The following is an 18,442-nucleotide window of genomic DNA, read 5'->3' as shown; positions in this document are numbered from 1 at the left end:
ACCAACGATTCAAAGATGTCACAAAACAGTCTATTGCACATCACTTTTAGTGTTGCAGCTGTGGCAATTTTCACTTCATCATCTGTTGAGAACTTCTTTCCGCTCAGTTGTTTTTTCAGGGTTGGGAACACCCAGAAATCACAGAGCGCTAAGTCTGGGCTATAATTTCAGTCAGTGCTGCCAATGCAACAGCAGCAACATGTGGTCAGGCATTGTCTTAGAGCAAAAAAATAACTGTTTCTTCAGCAAATGCGGTCTTTCCTCCTCATGGCTCCACACAAATGGGTTTTCAGGACGTTTGCATAGTAGTCACCGTTACCTGTCCATGGGGAACCCAGTGCTTTAGGATCATACCGTGTACATCAAAGAATAGCAGAAGCATGACTTTACATGCCGTAGGAATCATACAGAATTTTTGGGCGGAGGCGAATTCGCGTGTTTCCATACACTGGACTGTTGTTTGGATTCTGGATCATAATGACGAATTCACAATTCGTCATAATCGATTTCAGGAAGTCGGGTATCCTCTCTGACATTCAAAAGGTGTTCTTGCAGGATTCAATTTGTCAAGTGAAGTCAAAAATTTGCGTAAAGTTAGCCTTCTGTCATTTTGCAACATCTCTGCAGCTTTGGCAATGTTGATATCTGTAACCGCAGTGGCTGGTCTCCTAGGATGCGCTTCCTCAGTCAATCGCTTATTACCCTCTTTGAAGAGCTTCCACCACAGAAATACTGCATTATGGCTAATTGTTTCTCCACCGTACGCTTCCCCTAACATTTCATGAGTTCCATTTCTGCTTTTCCCAAGTTTAACACAAAATTCAATCACACATTTCTGACGTAATCTCAGAGACACGTCTTCCTCATCCTCCATAACAAAAGGTACAAAGATCTTCCACTCGCTATGACCAAACAAAGAAGACTACGGCAGTCCAACCGCAGGTTCAGTCACATCGATGTATGAGCTTCACAATAACCAGCATAGCGTTGCCATGTCTATCTATGGGACAGAAAACAAAGGCAGTCTCATTACTTATCAATCAGCCCTCATAGATAAAATGTGAACGGGGACAATAATTAGTCTGAATTCTCCAGGAACGTTGTGCCTCATTCCTCAGGTGTGCCTTATGAATTTCTAATGACTTATTTACTTCATAAATATTGGTTCAGCTTACAAATTGGCTGCCTCCAGTCTGTGCAGGTGACATGATCAAGTTTTTATGAACAAGGATTATACTTTTTTTGCTGTTCCATTCCGGGGGATAATGGAGGAGAGGTCTAAAGCAGGGGTCTTCAAACTTGGCCCTCCAGCTGCTGTGGAACTACACATCCCAGCATGCACTGCCACCTTTTTGATATAACAGCATGCTAAAACTATGTGCAGTGCATGCTGGGATGTGTGGTTCCATAGCATCTGGAGGGCCAAGTTTGAAGACCCCTGGTCTAAAGGGTGGCTGGGTGCATAGACACAATTTGCATCTTAACGGCTCCACCCTGCTGCAAAATGCTACCATTCACTGCATCACATACCAGGGGATGGGCAATTTATTGTGAATCCCTCATCACGACCCAGCCATGGAGAAAAATGATCAACTGCAACCTGAATATGTCAACCCCAAAGTCTCTGTAACACAGTTCAGGTAAGTTCTTTCTACAAGGCAAAGGTTGCCGCAGTAATTTATAAAGCTTTTAATACAAGTAAAATCTATGGATTCTCAGGCTGCAATTAGTATAACACATGTATAAGTTCCAAAATGCTTGCTGATGCTAAAAAAACAATTATATAATGTCCTAACCCAGGCCTGGCCAACCTGTTGCTCTCCAGCTGTTCTGGAACTACAAATCCCAGCATACCCTCACACCAATCTGCTGGTAATGCATGCTGGGACTTGTAGTTTTATAACAGTTGGAGATCCACAGGTTGGCCAGGCCTGCCCTAAGCTGTCCTGTCCGTGTCATGAGCAGCAGCAGCTGGGGCACTTGCCCTACCTCCACAATGGCTCCCACTGCAGTGACACAACAGACCAGCCTTTGTAGGACCACTGCAGGTACATAATACAATGGAAAGGGATGGGGCAGACTGCGGAGACCTGGCATATGCTGGGTCCAATTTACAAGTTTAATATTTAACAATTCCAACATAACACTACCACCTAGTGGTCAAACTAATTAAAACTGGTTATAGAAAGGAAGAGCAACGGTTCTCCACAATCTAAATTCATATCACAATTTAATTTATCATTAATAAAACATATTTAAAAACATTCAGGGGCACCTGGATAAAGGTACAGATGTTAGGGGAACGTCTGATGAATTGATACACATAGTGTAAGCATTGCATATACCATCTTAGCTGGGATTGCAGGTATCCAATCTGTCATTATTTTGGGAGCAAAAATGTCAGTGTTACATTGCTTTGGGGATCCAAAGGAGGAAGTCCCCACTAAACTGCATTGTATATGAAACGATCAGGAGATCCTTACTTGGTGTCTCAACATTGCATACAGGATCTCTGCTCTAAACCAAGAGAAATAATGAAGCAGGAATGCTAACTAATGAGGAAGACTAGAGATAGAACACTAGGTAGAGCAGAGAAAGAGCCCTAAATGCAAAGGAAAAACCAGAGCCGTAACTAGACTTTTTGTGCCCTGTACCAGAGAGAGAGCATTGGCGCCGCGCCGCCCCCCCATTTTTTAAATAGGGACATAAGATACTGCACCTGAAAAAGAGCCATGGCCTCATGGGGAAGGGCCATGGAAGAGATAGGGGAGGCCAGGAGATGCTGGGGATAAAAGAAGAGGAAGCTACAAGTGATAGTGATAATAAACAGGAATATTGACAGGACCAAACAGCGCCCCCTGCCCTGCGGTGCCCTGTGCTATGGCACAGGTAGCACTACCCTAGTTACGGCCCTGGGAAAAACAGTAGAATAAAAAGAACAATAGATGTGGAAGTACAATAGATGAGGAGTAGAATAGAACAAGCACACTAGTTGAGGCAGCAGAACTGAACAAGAGCAATAGATGAGGTAGAATAGAACAAGTGCAATAGATGAGGTAAATTAGAACAAGAGCAGTAGTTAGATGAGGTAGAATAGAACAAAGGCAATATAGATGAGGAGGCAAATTAGAACAAGAGCAATAGATGAGGAGGTAGAATAGAACAAGGGCAATATATGAGGAGGTAGAATAGAACAAGGGCAATATATGAGGAGGTAAAATAGAACAAGATCAATAGATGACGAGGTCAATTAGAACAAGAGCAATAGTTGAGCTAGGACAGAACAAGGGCAATAGATGAGGAGGTAGAATAGAACAAGGGCAATAGATGAGGAGCTAGAACAGAACAAGGGAAATAGATGAGGAGGTAAATTAGAACAAGGGCAATAGATGAGGAGGTAGCACAGAACAAGGGCAATAGATGAGGAGGTAGCACAGAACAAGGGCAATAGATTAGGATTTAAATTATAACAAGAGCAACAGTTGAGCTAGAACAGAACAAAGGCAATAGATGAGGAGGTAAATTAGAACAAGAGCAATAGATGAGGAGGTAAATTAGAACAAGAGCAATAGATGAGGAGGTAAATTAGAACAAAGCAATAGATGAGGAGCTAAATTAGAACAAAGCAATAGATGAGGAGGTAGAATAGAACAAGGGCAATAGATGAGGAGGTAAATTAGAACAAGAGCAATAGATGAGGAGCTAAATTAGAACAAAGCAATAGATGAGGAGGTAGAATAGAACAAGGGCAATAGATGAGGAGGTAGAATAGAACAAGGGCAATAGATGAGGAGGTAGAATAGAACAAAGGCAATAGATGAGGAGGTAGAATAGAACAAGGGCAATATATGAGGAGGTAGAATAGAACAAGGGCAATATATGAGGAGGTAAAATAGAACAAGATCAATAGATGACGAGGTCAATTAGAACAAGAGCAATAGTTGAGTTAGAACAGAACAAGGGCAATAGATGAGGAGGTAAATTAGAACAAGAGCAATAGATGAGGAGGTAGAATAGAACAAGAGCAATAGATAAGGAGCTAGAACAGAACAAGGGAAATAGATGAGGAGGTAAATTAGAACAAGGGCAATAGATGAGGAGGTAGCACAGAACAAGGGCAATAGATGAGGAGGTAGCACAGAACAAGGGCAATAGATGAGGATTTAACTTAGAACAAGAGCAACAGTTGAGCTACAACAGAACATGGGCAATAGATGAGGAGCTAAATTAGAACAAGAGCATTAATGAGGAGGTAAAATAGAACAAGAGCAATAGATGAGGAGGTAAATTAGAACAAGAGCAATAGATGAGGAGGTAGCACAGAACAAGGGCAATAGATGAGTACTTAAATTAGAACAAGAGCAATAGTTGAGTATTTAAATTAGAACAAGAGCAATAGTTGAGCTAGAACAGAACAAGAGCAATAGTTGAGCTAGAACAGAACAAGGGCAATAGATGAGGTAAATTAGAACAAGAGCAATAGATGAGGAGGTAGAATAGAACAAGAGCAATAGATGAGGAGGTAGCACAGAACAAGGGCAATAGATGAGGAGGTAGCACAGAACAAGGGCAATAGATGAGGATTTAACTTAGAACAAGAGCAACAGTTGAGCTACAACAGAACATGGGCAATAGATGAGGAGCTAAATTAGAACAAGAGCATTAATGAGGAGGTAAAATAGAACAAGGGCAATAGATGAGGAGGTAAATTAGAACAAGAGCAATAGTTGAGCTAGAACAGAACAAGAGCAATAGTTGAGCTAGAACAGAACAAGGGCAATAGATGAGGTAAATTAGAACAAGAGCAATAGATGAGGAGGTAGAATAGAACAAGGGCAATAGATGAGGAGGTAGAATAGAACAAGGGCAATAGATGAGGAGGTAGAATAGAACAAAGGCAATAGATGAGGTAGAATAGAACAAGGGCAATATATGAGGAGGTAGAATAGAACAAGGGCAATATATGAGGAGGTAAAATAGAACAAGATCAATAGATGACGAGGTCAATTAGAACAAGAGCAATAGTTGAGCTAGAACAGAACAAGGGCAATAGATGAGGAGGTAGAATAGAACAAGAGCAATAGATGAGGAGCTAGAACAGAACAAGGGAAATAGATGAGGAGGTAAATTAGAACAAGGGCAATAGATGAGGAGGTAGCACAGAACAAGGGCAATAGATGAGGAGGTAAATTAGAACAAGAGCAATAGATGAGGAGGTAGAATAGAACAAGGGCAATAGATGAGGAGGTAAATTAGAACAAGAGCAATAGATGAGGAGGTAGCACAGAACAAGGGCAATAGATGAGTATTTAAATTAGAACAAGAGCAATAGTTGAGCTAGAACAGAACAAGAGCAATAGTTGAGCTAGAACAGAATAAGGGCAATAGATGAGGTAAATTAGAACAAGAGCAATAGATGAGGAGGTAGAATTGAACAAGGGCAATAGATGAGGAGGTAGAATTGAACAAGGGCAATATATGAGGAGGTAGCACAGAACAAGGGCAATAGATGAGGAGGTAAATTAGAACAAGAGCAATAGATGAGGTAGCACAGAACAAGGGCAATAGATGAGGAGGTAGAATAGAACAAGGGCAATAGATGAGGAGGTAAATTAGAACAAGACCAATAGTTGAGGAGCTAGAACAGAACAACGGCAATAGATGAGGAGGTAGCATAGAACAATGGCAATAGATGAGGAGGTAGCATAGAACAAGGGCAATAGATGAGGAGGTAGCATAGAACAAGGGCAATAGATGAGGAGGTAGCATAGAACAAGGGCAATAGATGAGGAGGTAGCATAGAACAAGGGCAATAGATGAGGTAGAATAGAACAAGAGCAATATATTAGGTAAAACAGAACAAGAGCAATAGTTGAAGAGCTAGAACAAAATAAGGGCAATAGATGAGGAGTTAGAATATAACTAGGGCAAAAGGTGAGGAACTAGAACAGAACAAGGGCAATAGATGAGGAGGTAGAATAGAACAAGGGCAATAGATGAGGAGGTAGAATAGAACAAGGGAAAAAGGTGAGGAACTAGAACAGAACAAGGACAATAGATGAGGAGGTAGACTCGAACAAAGGCAAAAAGTTGAGGAGGTAGAATAAAAGGGCAATAAATTATAAAGTAGAAGAGCTGGATGCAAGGGGAAGATAGCATTTGAATCGTAAAGTCAGAGAAAACACCCTGTACCTCAGAACAAGGTCTGGCTGAAGCCAGCACACTTTACTAGGATTTTCTTAAAAAATATGGCAACAGCGTCAGTCTTTGCTATCTTCTGCACATGTGCTAGCACCATTTTACCAGCAGAGAGGCCCACACAATAACTCCCAAGGACCCCCTCATCTGTTAAAATGCCACTGCCAGCAATATAGCGTCGCCAATTAGGGGGGTATCCAATTAGCCGCGATAATGATACGTTTTCACCGGAGAAAACTTTTCGGACCATTCATGCGAGTTTTCTGCTCATAGCATGTTTGCGTACTCACTATTGCAAAACCGGTGATAACCACTTTGCACAATAATTCTTGTATGGATGACACGCGATAAGTAAAGGTGAAAGTGGGGAAATCAGCCTGTACCCCCCAAAAAAGGCAAACAAAGGAAGAGTAATGGTATACAAGTGTGTTAGTGGCCATAATCCAAGGGTTTGGGGTTTCTCAATTGTGTCAAATGGCTGGAATATGCATTTTTCTCTAACAGTGAAAAGATGATAGAAAGCAATATTTTTTGGCCAAAATAAATGCCGCAGTTAAATTAGTGATACATTAAAATGGGTATGAGTATATTTTTGTGTCATTACAGGGCATTTTTAAGAAATGTTAAATATACACCTGTTACTTGCACCTGCAATGTTTAAAACACCTGTCCCATCCATACAGCCCCCCAATATACTTGTCCAACCACTTAAACCCATTTTCCAACACTTTTAACTTTTTCACCACAAAAATGATGTCATTATTGACATAAAGTAGCTTAAAAACAAATTACTTTTTGCCTAATTAGTCATTAAGGATGGTGTCCCAGTGGTTCTGAACCAAGTCCCAACACTTTTAGCCAAAAATAGGGGTTTTGCACAACCTATCACCTGGTCAGAGGTGGTCAAAAGAAATTAGTGATAATTCCTGTACCCATACTAATAGGATAGTTCGATAAGCACTTTTGGAGAAAAAGGCAGTGTTTTACTACAGAGAAGTGGTTTCTCCAGAAAACGAAAATTAGATAAAAGTTATCTAGAGAAAAATGACCTATTTTTTACGAAAAACATGTAATAGGGAGAAAAGTTATCTCACAAAAATTGTACCACGTGACTGCGGATTTACGGGAGAAAAAGGGTTATCGCGTCTAATTGGATACCCCCCCTATATGAGAAGAGTGCCGAGTGTCCACACCAGTAACCCTGGCCACCTGAGGAGGAGGAAGGCGCCAAGTGCCCTCACAAAAGACTATCAATGAGGGTCCTCAGCAGTCTGTCCACTACAGATAGCATGAAGAGAGTGCTGAATGATCAGCAGTTTGTCAGTCCCTTAACACATTATGATACGCGTTCAGCGATATAAGTAAATGAGGAAAAAATAAAGGGGTACATCCACCAAGCGGCGTCAGCTGTTTCTTGGCGGGTCTGACCTTGAAATTTAAAGTAGCACTAATATTGCACTTAGGGGTCTATTTACTAAGCAGTGTTAAGAGACAAAGTGAAATGAGATAAGGTGCCAGCCAATCGGCTCCTAACTGCCATGTCACAGGATGTGTTTGAAAAATGACAGTTGGGAGCTGATTGGCTGGCACCTTATCTCCTTTCACTTGGTCTCCTAACACTGCTTAGTAAATAAACCCCACAATCTTAATGCAGCTTTAGATTTTGAGGTCCAACCCACCAGCAGTTACATGAAAAATAGACTAAAGCTGCGTACGCGCTTGGCGATATTTATGAACGATATGGACAATAACGATATCGTTCACCGATATATATCGTTCATATCGTCAAGTGTGTATGCAGTGAACGATCAACGATGCGCGCTCCTGACGATAACGATATCCCCAGTCGGCTGTACATGCAGCTCAACCTGGGGATATAGTTAATGATGCAATGCAGCATGTTGTGAGGGGTACAGCGAGTGCTGGCTGAAGTGCTTGGGGAGCAGATATTGGTGGTGTTGAAACAGGGCCAATCAGTATGACTGGGGATGTGAGGGGCAGCAATGAAAGAATAGAGGGTGTGGGGACAGGAGATAGAGCACATAGTCCAGGGGGAGCAGTGTAAGACCTCTTCCTTATATGGACTGTCAGTCTACAGCTCTTACAGACTCCACATATGGTTAATGTAATAGTGTTACCTCCCCGTCTAGGGAATTAACTCATTCCCACTTTCTGGGAGACAGAGGCTGTATGGTTACCTCTTACGTACCACTATCACACCTACTTACCGCTCTGGGAACAGAGACATATAGCAGATCCCCACACAAGTCAAATGTAGACTGACATTTCTTTCTTAAATGTATATAGATTGTACCTCATGGGAGAGATTGTGGTTTAGGACTTTGTTGTGTCACACTACAGCTGATATGTTTGTGTCACCCTAGAGAGGCCTGGCTGTAGTATCTGACAGGTGGATGTACAGGCAGGCCTCTGACAGATTACTGGGAGGAACTATAAGTGGTAGAGGGATAGGGCAAAGTCCCTCCTGATTGTACCATCAAGCAAAACATGCAGCCTGCCCTCATAACTCTATCCAGCGATGCTGCTAGGAAATCACACTATTATGAGAGGGATAAATCCGACGGTTACCCTACTATGGGAGGGAAGGCGCCCCCTTTTTCTGTGTCAGCAGCCAGACCTGTAGTTATAATTACAGGGCGTTATGTTGCATGACAGCTACACTCCCTGTCTTGTGAACCAACCCATCCAGTCAGACTAGTGTGTGCACAAACATATGAACACATATAGATTTTAGATATACATTAAGAGGTGTAATCTAGTATTGGTGATCTCTATTAAATCAATAAAATAGAAAACAGAAATGGTGTCTCAATGCAAGGTAATAGTTGCAAAGATAGAAAATCTCTCTCTGCAAAATAAAGACAGCGTTTTCCCTGACACCAGGTGACAAGCATATGAACAGTGGTAGGCAGGACATGCTAAACACATGGCTGGTCACAGGATCACATGGGCGCAGGACAGAACAGTGGCAGTCACAGTACAGGATCTCAGTCTCTATCTATGTTACTACTTATCAGTCTTTTTTAGCCTGTTCTACCTTTGAATGTGATTCTCTCTCTGTACAACGCTGTGGCGTATGATGGTGCTACACAAAACATTAACAAACAATGTTAGGCAATTGTAGGAGGCACTCACCCCAGTGCAGGAAATCTGCGATGTGGGTCTCATGGGCCAATGGCGAAGTGACCAACTCGTGACACACGCAAATCATCAGGTCCAGCAGAGCATCGATACTCAGGAGTGCCGGTGCCAGGAGTATGCGCTCCATCCTGTGAGTACCGTACTGGAGGTTCACTGGCAGGGCCACCTGTCCATGTCACAGTCACTGAGGATCAGCCTACATCCATGAATTCGGTCTCCGAGCCTAAATGTTATAGCAAATCACACTCACTGTGCTGGTAATGACTGGTACCAACTAGTACTTTGATAATTATAGGTGCTGGTTACGGACTATCACAAATACCCGCTACCCTATCTTTTTCCAGTTGTTGAGCAGTAATTATTGATACATTCCAGTATTATAGAAGCTCTCACTGATACTGACACAGTAGAAGCAGTACAAGTAATGCAGCATTCAAAGTACTGAGAGAGATCTGGAAAAGATACTTCACCTCTTCTCCTGTTACTATCTTGCGTGACTACCAGATTCTCCCTCCCTCGGTCCCTCCTTATCCCTTTAGAAGGCGATCTTCATTCTCAGCTTCTCTCTCCCTATCCTCTAAATTCTGTGTTCTGTCCCACCCTTTTCTCCCTCCTTCCTGCCACTATCCAACCCCCCTTCTCCACCTCCCGTGTCCCTTTAACTCTAACAAGGTTGAATTACTCACTTCTTTTTCACAGTCAACTCATATTTTCCCTAAGTCATTGCTCTCATACCCAATCAGGCTTATCGAGTATTGTCTTTTCCTGTCTATTACTCTCAGCCCTTCATCCTTCTCACTTTTCTAGTCTCCCCACCAGCAGTTTTTACTCCTTACTGCTACAATCCCAGCTACCAGCGTCTCTTTTCCCTCATTGTATCCTGACCATCCTAAGCAGCGTGCTTCCCTTTTCCTTGTGCTTTTTCTATTCCAACAATGTCCACTTTTTATTCCTTAATTTGCACTCCTCACTCGCTTTTTCTCCTTATTTACTGTTGCTTCATCACTCTTGTTTACCCTAACTACAACCACCCCCTTCCCCTTTCACTCTTTCCTCCTTAAGGGGCCTACACACAGTATGATTTGCAAACGATACAATCTCTTTAGCGATTTCCCCTGAATTCCTGTACACTCCCAGACAAACGATATTGTACAAACGATCAAACAATATATGGGTCGTTAACGACTGCAGATCGTTAAAGGTATATCAATATATTGTTTGCAGCAAACAACCTCACGATGCTGGCACAAAATAGTGGAGGGGAGTGACCAGGAAAAGTGACAACATATTGTCCATCATCTATACACACGAAACGATGTGTGCCAAATCGCGAACGATAGGTCTATATGTTTCTGCAGGTACAATTGATCAGCGACCATGATCAACGACAGCGGGATCGCGCATCGGCATCGTTATCCCCACACACAGCACTTTTTAGACGATTGTCTTTACAATCGGTCGAAAACGGCCAAATTGTTTAAAAAAATCGTACTGTGTGTGGGGGCCTTTAGATTCACAATCCTCCCCTTAGGCTTTCCTACCTTTGTACCCTCCTCAGCCTTGGTATCATGAGCCCTCCTGCCGTTGCACCCTCCTCAGCCTTTCTATCGTGAGCCCTCCTGCCGTTGCACCCTCCTCAGCCTTGGTATCATGAGCCCTCCTGCTGTTGCACCCTCCTCAGCCTTGGTAATATGACTGGGCATTTGTTGGGTAATTCAGGATTCCCCGCTATTTTATTCCTTTTCTCTCTCACTATGGGCCTCATTTAACAACGAGTTTTATCATACGCAACGAGTGCGTATGATAATGGTGCTCCAGCCAATCAGCTCCCAACTGTCATCTGTTTGAAAAATGACAGTTGGAAGCGGATTAGCTGGAGCACCATTTATCCTACGCAACAAGTTTTAAAACTTGTTGTGTATGATAAAATTTGTTGCTAAATGAGGCCTAACTTAGCAATTCACCTGTCTGCCGTACCATCACTGCCCCTCTTACTCTATTATGCCTTCCCATCTTCTCCCTCTTTACGTTCTGTCTCTACAATATGACATTACTCTTATTCTCTCTCATTTTCATTCCTTTCTTTTTCCCTTCCTCTCTACTTTCATACACAGTGAAGTCACATTCAGGCCTTTAAGGCTTGAAGGAGAGGCAAAGAGGTCTGGGAGGGGGATTTAAACATTTCTTTACTCCCCCCGTCACTCTCTCCTTTACATTTGTCCTCTATTCCTTTTCCTTACAGGTTTGTCGCCATCAATAACTCCCACCCTCAATTGTGCTTTATCCACTGCACATTTTCAGTCTTCTTGTTGTATTTGCGAAGTTATTGAAAATTAATTATTAGTTATTGGCCTACAGTGCAGAATAAAATGAGAGATATGGTAAGAACTTACCCTTGTTTTCTCTCTTTCTTCGAAGTCCATAGGGTGCACAGGGTTGACCTTGGGGTATAGGTTGGGAACCAAATCCGGGCACCACGCAGTTAAAGCTTTCAGCTCCCAGGATGCATTGGGTCCACTCTCCCTATAACCCCACCCCCAAGCCAGAGGCACCTCAGTTTGTAAGTAGCCAAAGGCCGGAGGAGGAAAGAAAGAGAGAAGACTGGAACACTCAAGAACCACACTCACAGAGGAAACAGGAAACCGGTGACCAGTAACACAGCCCATATGAAGCCGGGTGCCTCAGGACTTTGAAGGAAGAGAGATAACAAGGGTAAGTTCTTACCATCTCTCTCATTTTCTTCTTCAGGGTCCATAGGGTGTCCACAGGGTTGACCTTGGGGATGTCCCAAAGCAGTCCAATTAAGGGTGGGGACGCTCCTGCGCTGAGAGGAGAATCCAGCACCCAAAGGAAGCATCCTGAGAGGCAAAGGTATCCAATGCAAAGAACCTTAGACAGGTCTGTACAGAAGACCACGTGGCCACCTTGCAAGGCTGAACAGCCGAGGCGCCACAGCGAGCCGTCCACGAGGGACCCACAGCCCGAGTAGAATAAGCATCAACAGAAGCCGAAACAGAAAGGCCTTCCTTAGTGTAGGCCCCTGAGATAGTCATACGAAGCCATCTAGCCAATGATTGTTTATTGGCCGGCCATCCTTTCCTGTGAAATCCAAATAAGGAGTCAGATATCCGGAAAGAACTGGTACGGTCCACGTAAAACCTGAGAGACCGGACCACAGTCAATGAGACCCCACCATCCGAGAGGACTGGTGACAGAAATGTCGGTACAATAATTTCCTGAAGAATACGGAACTTAAAAACTACTTTAGGAAGAAACACAGGGCGAGTGCGACTCGTAGCCCTGTCTTGGTGAAATATCCAGAAGAGGAAGTTACATAAGAACGCTCCCAATTCCGACACTCTCCTGGCAGATGCAAACGCCATAAGAAAGCGAGTCTAAGCTATAAACCACGTAAGTGCTATCAAAACCAGTGTTTCAAATGGAGGCCCCTGGAGGGCATGAAGAACTACTGACAAATCCCAATGATCAACTAGGAGGGATAAAGGGAGGCAGAATCCAGAGAACACCCTGAAGGAAGGTATGGACACCCGGGAGTGGAGCAATTCCACATATGAACCATACTGACAGTGCACTTTCAGGGAGGCCAGGTGGACGACTAGACCCAATCCAGCTGGAAGGAATGCCAGAACCCTGGATATTCTAAACACCTGAGGATCGTAGCTACAGATATGACACCATAAGAAATATGTACGCCACACTGTAGTAGATCCCAGCAAAAGCTGGCTTACGCACTCTAAACATCCCGGTGATGACAGAGCCAGAGAATCCTTTGGACTACAGTAGGGACGCAGTTAAAGACAGACGACCCAGGTCCAGGGAAAGGCAAGGATCTTGAGACAACAGGTCCGGATGTTGAGGCAGCAGGAATGGAGTGTCAATAGAGAGACTCCAAAAAACTAAGTACCAGTGACGTCTGTGTCAATCTGGAGCCACCAGCAGGACAATACCTCCGTCCTGATTGAACTTCCGAAGAACTCGAGGAAGAAGGGAGACCAGAGGGAACTTGTACGCAAACTGGAAGGTCCACTTCACTGACAATGCGTCACCGAAGGTTGCTTCGGTATCACCAGTACTGGACCCGAACACAAGCAGTTTGTGATTGAGGCGGAAGGCCATGAGGACCACCTCTGGGAGGCCCCATCTGCTCACTAGGAGCTGAAACATCTCGGTGAAGAGACCAGTCCCCGGGATGCACGTCGTGATGGCTGAGGAAGTCCGCTTCCCAATGGAGAACTCCCGGAATGAACACTGCAGAGATGGCTGGGAGGAGACCCTTGGTCCATGTCAGAATGTGTGACACTTCTGTCACTGCTGCCCAACTTTGAATGTCTCCTAGATGTAAGCCACTGTTGTGACATTGTCGGACTGAACCTTTACAGGTTTACCGTGAAGTATTAACACATAGTGATGGAGTGGCCAGAGTGAGGGCCCTAAGACAACTCAAAGTTCCAATAAGTTGATTGGCAAGGTTGAATTGAATGACATCCAACGGCCCTGAAAGGAGGAGTGCGGACTGGTCACTGTGCCCCAGAGACTGGCGTCCGTTGTAAGGATTACCCAGTCCTGGATCCAAAAAAGGGGCGACCCTTGATTAGACGAGATGGCCATAGCCACCCAGATAGAGACAGACGCCCCTCCAGAGAGAGCATAATCATCTGAACATTGATCCAATGGAGAAACCTGTTCCACCTGGAGAGGATCATTTTTTTGCAAAGGCCTGTAATGGAACTGAGCATATTCTAGCATTCCGAAGGCAGACATCATGGATTCCAAAACCCACATTACTGAGTGTAAAGACACTCATCGAATGTGGAGGCATCTGCGCACTCGCAGTTGAAGAGTGGAGATCTTGACTGACGTCATAAGGACCCTCTGATTCTGAGAATCCAGTAGGGCTCCTAGATGAATCATATCCGGTGAGGGATTCAGGGAGGACTCTTTCCCAGGTGATTAACCATCTGTACTTGTGAAAGAAAGGAATGGTTAACTGTAAATGGCTTTGAAGTACCCTGGTGATCCTGCTAAGAGCAGGAGGCCATCCAGATACAGGAGCCGTCGGATACCCTGAGCAGGTGGACTGTTATAAAAGCCATAAACCTGGCAAACCCCGGTGGGGCTGTGGACAGTGCAAAGGGCAGAGCCTGCAAATTGGAAGCGTTGCTGTGGCACAGCAAACCTGCGAAAACGCTGAGGAGAGGGCTCTGTAGGTACGTGTCCTGAATATCCAGCGATACCATAAAGTCCCCAGGATCCAAAGCTCAGATGATGGAGCGTAGGGGTTCCCTTCTGAATCGAGGCACTGTTTAGGAATTGGATCAGGGATTTGAGATTGAGGATAGGCCAATTAGGACCATTCGGCCTCTGAGCCAGAAAGAAAGTAGAATGGTACTTTCTGGATTTGTAAGGCCTTGTTCGGGTCTGCAGAAGGGCCTGTGTAGCAAAACAGGTGGGGAGGCCGTCTGAGCAATGAGAGGGCGTACCCGAGAGAGACCCCATCTCTTACCAAAGCATCCGTGGTGGTTTAATACCGGCACTGGGTGAACTGAAAAAGTCGGCAACTCACTCCAGGATCCCCCAGATGAAGATCTGTCTCGTCAGGCTGAAGGTTTATCCTCAGGTTTAGAAGCAGGGCGTCTGGAGTTCAAGGTCTGCCAGGTTCCGGGCATGGCGGCACTCGTGGAGGCCGACAGCCTAGGAAAGAACTGGCCTTCAGGCTTTTCCTGAAGGCAGACATTTGCCGTTTGTGATACTGCCCAAGTTGCTACAATCTTGTCAAGGTTAGGACCAAACAAGATCTCCCCAATATAGGGTAATCCATTTCAAGGCCTATCTTGGAGTCCACCGCTGCCTTCCATGATTGCAGTGATAGGGTATGGCGGTGGACAGAGTCGCAGACGAAACTCTGAAGGTTAGAAGACTGGCATCCAATGTTGTTACTCCAACATATGAAACTGCATTTTGAATGTGAGCAGCAATAGGCATTTGATTCCCAGAAGTTTTTGAGGGAAAAAGGTCTACAAATGCATCAGCCCAGCACTCAATAGCATTAGCCACCCATGCGATAGCCATGGTTGGACAGGCAACAGCCCCTGAAAGTGAGTATATTAATTTCAGGCAAAGTTACCACCTACGTATCCTGCAGAAACCGTCAGAGCAGGGGATGGGAGGCGTAGTAGCGCTCTTAAATCAGACGAGTAACATGAGAATCCACCCCAGGACGTGATTGCTATTACTTGCAATGACCTTCAGGGAATGGGAAACATGAGGCCAAACGCTTTTGTGATACCTCTTATCTGGCGATTGCCAGATCCCTTCCATGTGATCAGAGAGGGGGAAAACAGCCGAAGACACTTTAATGCTTAAACTGAGGGTGATTTGATTTAGGTGCAGGTTCAACATCCTCTATAACTAGGATGGACTTGACAGCCAGCACCCAAGCAGGGATAATAATACTTGATTTAGATTCCCCCTCGTGTGAAAGGGATAGGAGTCCGATACCTCATCCAGTGCACCCTTGGCTGACGATCCGTGTTAGACAGCAGTGTGGACTGGGAAATAACCACAGGGCGTTTATTATGCCATCTTGTGTTCCTTTGAAACAACATCCACCCAGGGTGGCTGTTGTTGTAATCCCTGAAAGGGAAATTATAGACTGTTGTGGTACCTGAGGGAATTTGAAGAACCCCGGTAGGGAGCAATAGTCTGTCACAGGGGTAAACCGCAAGAACTCCGAGATACCCTGAGAGGGAAGGGCAGCATGTTGAAGGAACCCCAAGTTGGAACAACTATGGGGGACAGCCAGGCTGCCTCCCCTGGCTGGCTGTTAACCCCCGAGATGCCGGCTCCCGCTTGCCACTTAATCCCTGGTGGCCTAATGGACGCACGGGGTATGCCTCATGAGAGGGGGAGCCCACCGCCACTGCCTCTGGTCTGTCCCCAGAGACTGGAGGCAGGAGACTGCATGACACACATGCGGGTCACCGCAAGCGGTGACCCACGATCTTACCTGTCCCCATCGATCCGGCAGCAGTCCAGGGATCCCCCAGAGCCCGAATACCACAGACTCTGGGGTCCTGCCATGATCCCCAGATCTGTACTGGCGTTGCGGCGCTGGCGGGGTGTAGGAGCGGCAGCTTGGACGTCCAATGGACAGTCTGACGCTTCCGCTCTGAAGAGTCTTTAAAGCTAAAAAATAAAAAAGTGCAAAAAAAGCTTAGGGGCTGCAAATCAGCCCCCTGCGCTAACGGTGACCCGACTCTGGCCGGGCACCAACTTCAACTGAGGTGCCTCTGGCTTGGGGGCGGGGTTATAGGGAGAGTGGACCCAATGCATCCTGGGAGCTGAAAGCTTTAACTGCGTGGTGCCCGGGTTTGGTTCCCAACTTATATACCCCAAGGTCAACCCTGTGGACCCCCTATGGACCCTGAAGAAGAAATTTCCTGTTTTATTTCAACAAAAACTATTACAAGGTTCTCCCTTGTATCGCATATCCTTTCCCTAATCTTCCAATCTTGCTTCCCTTTAATCAACACTCATTTTCCACATCCTCCATTTTTGTCTCTCTACTATTTCATACAGTTTATTACTTTCTCTCCTGACCCATACATGTTACATTAAGATTTTATAAACAGAATGCCTTAAGCCAGTAGTATGGATTTCGGTACATAGAGTAGACAAGTGCTGTACAGATTCACTGGTATGGTAAAATGATAGACGTAAGGGTGGACAAATGAGCAGGGAGATAGATGTGCAGATATAGATAGAAATCTCATTCTTTCCATGTCTCTCTCCCTATTCATAAGTTCCACGCGCTCTAAATATAAACATCCGAAAACTCTCTGCACAGGAATGTAACCAAACATAGTGCAGATGAGCGCACATCGTTTAACCCTCCCTGCCAGGCAGAAACCAACGATATACATTTAGCGGAGCTATTAACCCTTACCTGCAAAACAACCAGCATAGAGCTCCTGCCCAGTTTGGACTCATTAGCCCTTGTCTGGCAATGACAACCAGCAGAGCAGATAGTCCGCTTAGTAAGATAAATTATTAACCACTTTCCAGAGACACACAGCATATATCAGAGAAATAAGCCATCATAACCGAGTTATCTCTCTGCCACATAATATAAACAGTCTACTGACCATATTTCATAGTCACAGTAAAATATAGACTTCTAATTTTAGGGATGATCTTTCAGAACATCACCCAACCAGCGTGTCCCTAGTAACCAATGTGTAGAGCATAACATAGAATGGGAGATTCTTTAGACAAGTATTTTGATGTTCCTTTGTCCCACAACTGCAGAGCATTTACTTACTTCATACTGGTCACAGAACGGCAGAGCATTTTCCTACTTCCTTGTTAAAGAAAGTTGCAGATTGTCCTTGCTCTCTAGGAAGGAAAATCTGCAGATGATTTACCTGTTCTCTTGTCTAAGGTAAAACATTGACCTTCTTCCTTGTCAGAGGAGCACATAAAGCAATTACCCGCTCCCCTCCTATATTAGAGAGGCTATAGAATATTAATTTACTACCCGGTCAGTAAAACCTGCAGATTATTGGCCTGATTCAGAGATGGACGCTAATGCGATCGCAGCTGCGATTACGCACAGAACGCAGCTGCAATAAATATGCTAATAATTACAAAGCTTACCTGAGCATAGGGACGCCCACCGTTACCTTCTCATCTGCGTTTGATGTTGCTTACCAGTGCAAAAATCGGTAACATCGGCGCACATTGAGCAGCCATCTTGCCCATGCGGAAGAACCTGACCAGCCACAAACACTGCAGCTCTCCTGACACGCAGATGGCGTTCATGCTGCGTATGTAATCGCAATGGCTAATTTATGCATGCCCATGTATTGGCATTTAAATGGTAAGATACACCTGCGGAAACGCAAGACAATCGCAGCACATGCGTAGTGCGGCTTACATGCATGTCCAATGGCAAACAATTGCGTCATCTGCGAAAAAAAATAAAATAAAAAAATTCGACATTGCGTCCATCTCTGACTCAGATAGCCTAGAGCTTTTCCCTGCTCTCTTGTCCACACGGGAT

General features: G+C 44.6%; 1 protein-coding gene across 5 annotated transcripts in view; it reads right to left on the bottom strand.

The window, feature by feature from the left end:
* Window positions 1–9,894, bottom strand: part of DMPK (DM1 protein kinase) — a 46,725-nt gene extending 36,831 nt beyond the window's left edge. For all 5 annotated transcript variants that reach the window (XM_088454331.1, XM_088454335.1, XM_088454334.1 and 2 more), the window contains exons 1-2: window positions 9,831–9,894; window positions 9,355–9,583 (exon numbers count right to left, since the gene is read on the bottom strand). In XM_088454331.1, the coding sequence (XP_088310457.1) occupies window positions 9,355–9,487 (133 nt within the window). In that variant the 5' untranslated portion in view covers window positions 9,488–9,583; window positions 9,831–9,894. The remainder of the gene's footprint in view (window positions 1–9,354; window positions 9,584–9,830) is intronic.
* Window positions 9,895–18,442: the final 8,548 nt, after the last annotated feature.

Source organism: Taudactylus pleione, unplaced genomic scaffold (genome assembly GCF_031769625.1).
Source record: "Taudactylus pleione unplaced genomic scaffold, aTauple2 ptg000612l, whole genome shotgun sequence".
NCBI lineage: Eukaryota > Metazoa > Chordata > Amphibia > Anura > Myobatrachidae > Taudactylus > Taudactylus pleione.
The sequence above is the reverse complement of the archived record's forward strand: the minus strand, read 5'-3'. Positions and strand labels throughout refer to the sequence as shown.